Source organism: Diplotaxodon limnothrissa, linkage group LG16 (assembly GCF_057381915.1).
Source record: "Diplotaxodon limnothrissa isolate DT_005_m linkage group LG16, D_limnothrissa_male_GT1.1, whole genome shotgun sequence".
NCBI lineage: Eukaryota > Metazoa > Chordata > Actinopteri > Cichliformes > Cichlidae > Diplotaxodon > Diplotaxodon limnothrissa.
In genome coordinates, this window is record NC_140611.1 from 35,563,465 (window position 1) to 35,567,089 (window position 3,625).

General features: G+C 36.4%; 1 protein-coding gene across 11 annotated transcripts in view; it reads left to right on the top strand.

The window, feature by feature from the left end:
• obsl1b (obscurin like cytoskeletal adaptor 1b) overlaps nucleotides 1–3,625 on the top strand; it is a 37,512-nt gene that overhangs the window by 31,537 nt on the left and 2,350 nt on the right. For 10 of the 11 annotated variants that reach the window (XM_085375256.1, XM_085375257.1, XM_085375266.1 and 7 more), the window contains one exon: nucleotides 1,324–1,593. In XM_085375256.1, the coding sequence (XP_085231382.1) occupies nucleotides 1,324–1,593 (270 nt within the window). Of the gene's footprint in view, nucleotides 1–1,323; nucleotides 1,602–3,625 lie in introns of those variants that run through there. The other variant, XM_085375255.1, reaches the window with a different exon arrangement.

A 3,625-nucleotide genomic window follows, 5' to 3' on the forward strand; every position in this document is an offset into this window, starting at 1 on the left:
AGGAGTCAGTCTGTTTTAATTTCACAATCACCTTATTTAACTTGATCATGGGTGATATAAAGTAATGTTCATAGATAAGTCCCCAAACGGGCAAATTAAAATCATCTACACTGATTTGATTCTACACTGATTTCATAGTGTAGTGGTTTACAAATTTGCCTAAATCATGAAAGAGTCCTGTTTGAGAACAGAATGAGAGCATGGCCAGCAGAAGAACCCCTCCTAGGTCATTCCTGGGAGGGCAAATCTACTGTGGCGCTGCTTTGTAAATATGGGAACAGTTAAAGAAAGACTTTGTTTAACTTTCAGGAAAGCAATGTAATAATAATGATGATGATGATGATCCAAAAGGCAAAAACATGGGATGTTTCTTGGCAACATAATCTGACGTGAAAAATATCAGCCGGGCTCTTTAATGTAAGACATTGACTTTGTAATTTTAAAAAATCATCCATCCAGCATCTTAACCGCTAATTAGTATGCAGGAGCAACACTGTTAAAAAGATTGTTGAATATATTGTAGTCTGACATTCAGTGCTCTGGATGTTTGTGTTATCCTCGATTTTGGTAGTGAACCTGTAATATCTCCTTGGATACTGATGTTCAGAGTTGGTTATAGAATAAAATCTTGAACAATTTTAAAGATTATAGCTTTCTCTTTTGACTGTGTGGCTGTAAAATCTGGTCACAGTTTTTCAGTCTTGAAAATTTTGAGTGGCTGTATTCTGTACTTAGAACACTCAAACGCTGTTAAAAGAAACTGTAAAAAAAAAAAATCATTTTTTCCAGTGTCCTCACTGTAGTTTCAGGGCCTGTGAAAATTTTATAGTTTTATTAAATAGACAGAAATTATTGGATGTAAATGAGCTGATTTTGAGGGGATCGGGTGGGCCCTTGTTCATATTTGGTTGATTTTTCTTCAGTTGTTCCTTCACAGTTTATTTTGGTGTACTTCCCTGTAATCCTGTAATTAATTTTTTAAAACCGTTTTCTTGATTGGGGCTTAATTACCATAGCATGGAGAGAGGGAGAGAGAGAGAGAGGGAGAGACCCTCAATTGTTTTGTTTTTAACCAGTAGGTGTCAGCCTCCTCAAACAGTTAACTGTCTACTTCTTACCTTGTGAAGTAAGATAGGGTGCCTTGGCCTATGACAGCTCGGATGATCTCCAGCTTCTCTGTGACCCTGATGGATAAAAATATGGAGTGATGGAAGTTTTGCCTCCTTTGTTTTAACTTCTCTGTTCAGACCGAGACATCTTCTTAAAAGTGTGTATTCGTAGGTTAAAACACTTAACCGCTTTCTCTCTCATGCCCTTACCCAGGCCAGTCTTTATTGATGGTCCGAGAGCTTAAAGATGTGGAAGTCATGGCTCCTGATGAGGCCTGCTTCGAATGTGAGGTCTCAGCTCCTGTCTTCAAATCCCCCGTGTGGACTCTGAACGGGGAGCCTTTGCAGCCGAGCTCTCGGGTACGCCTGGAGAAGATGGGCACAGTGCACAGGCTGACCCTCAGGCAGACCTCTCCGGAATTGAATGGCGTGGTAGAGTTCACAGCTGGGAAAACAAAGAGCAAAGCCCAGCTACGGATAGTGAGTAAGTAGAATAATGGCAATTTTTAAGAGGCAGTATTTTAGTAGGTTTATTTGCATATTTGAAATAACTTTAGATGATTCATAGAGGTCCGCAAATTCATCCTCAAAATATGGCTACAGAAGCAGGAGTAGGTTAAACTATTTTTAGTTTTATTATGCCGCCTTTTAAATGAATGTGTGCTATGTTCAGGCAGTAAAACTGTCAGAAATTCACTCAGCTTTAAAAAAGAGGACAGATTGCAACATGAGCAGAACCCCATGCATGAGTAGGAAAAGTCAAAGCAATTAAAACACTGGTGAAGTAAATGGATTTGCTCTGATTGTGTTATAATACACTTAATTTTGCTCACATGATAGCTGCATCTACATTTGGATCTTATAATATATGTGATTGCCTTCAGGTCTCAGACTTCAGAAATCATAAGAAATGTGTGGATTACTTTTGTAAAATAAAAGCTTAAATTGTTGCTATTATGGAAGGCAAAAAATTATTATTCTTTCACATGACATGTAGGTAGTTTGGGGTTTTTTTATTTTGCAAACACAGCATAATTTTAGATCTCGTGTCTCTTAATATCTTAGATAAAATGTATAAAAGAAGAATCAGTCTTTAGAAAAATAATTTTTACCCAGGGGTAAAAGTATCCCCTTTGGAGTTTAATTATAAGTTTATGCCTTGAGGAAAAAGGCAGAGTTTCCAACTTTAAGATAAATAGGTATGAATTATTGCATAAAGTAATAAATTGAAATAGGTGAAATTGTAAATGAGTGTTTGTGTATTATCTTACATAATGTGTTTCCTCGTTTATCCAAGATAACATTCTGCCAAGGGTGAAAATAAAGGCTAATGTAGTCTAGTTTAATCTAATCTAATCAAAGAAGATTCGTAAAGAGTGAGGAGTCAGAAACCAAAGAAAGTAGGCTAGCAGGTCATACAGTAAGTAGGCTTGCATGCTCTGTTTATCCTCCTGTTTGACTAGAATGGGTATTATAATTTTTTAAAATGCAGATCATTTTGTATTAAATAAGATTTGCAACTAGCTCTTAAGCTCTTTATCTTATCAAAGCATTTATTGAGGTCACAGAACAAGATCAAGGGAACCAAGGACATTTTTCCCCACATGCATTAGCTTCACGTTTCAATCCTAAAACTGCATCTTTCTTTTATATGCAATCTATGATCCACAGTTTTCTGCTCACACTGTGTTAGGGGTTACTTTTATTCTTGGTTTAGAATTACTGTTCTATGTAATGCAATAGAAAAATAAAGCGGAAAAGAAAACATAAAAGGATGGTTGATATAGTTAGCATCAATTGTGAATAAAAAGGTTTATTAATTAAAAATGTGCTAGCATGAAATTATCATCCAACAGTATAGATAAATACAGCTGAAACAGATTTGTCACTAAACAGCTGGAAATTATTGGCTAAATCTAAGATTAACAATTGAAACTGTTGGCTAATGGTACACCAGACTGCTTGGTATGTGGAGAAGCTATGTTAAGAATAGCTAACAGTATCATTTAACTCTGGATTATCCTTAGTTTTATCTAACAGTCAACAAATGTGTTAGCTAAACATTAATACTTAAAAACCGGCCAATAAATGTGATGAACAGCATTTTTGGGGTGGTAGCTAAGTAGTGCACACATGGTTGAGATGGTAAGCTAATAGTTAGCAATAAACAGTGGAGACAGTTTGCGAGTCATAGCTCGTAAATGGTAATCCGAATCTCAATGGTAAGAGTAAGAGTGGAAAGCTGAAAATAGTCCAGTTCCAGTATAAAATGACTTCATGGGAACTCATTTAAACATGAGAGGGAGTTCTCGAGTTCATCTGTCATGACAGTACTTTTGGGGTATCAGCTAAAACCACTTACTGAAAGGGATCACTTCTTTGAAACAGGCGCTTGTCTAGAACGGTCAGAGTTATGTTTAATTAAATCAAAAAATAAAATATGGCGAGCCTCGCTGAACCAACTGTAAGACTTTGTTTCTCTGGACTTCAAAGTAATTTTTTCCTCTGCTTCACAG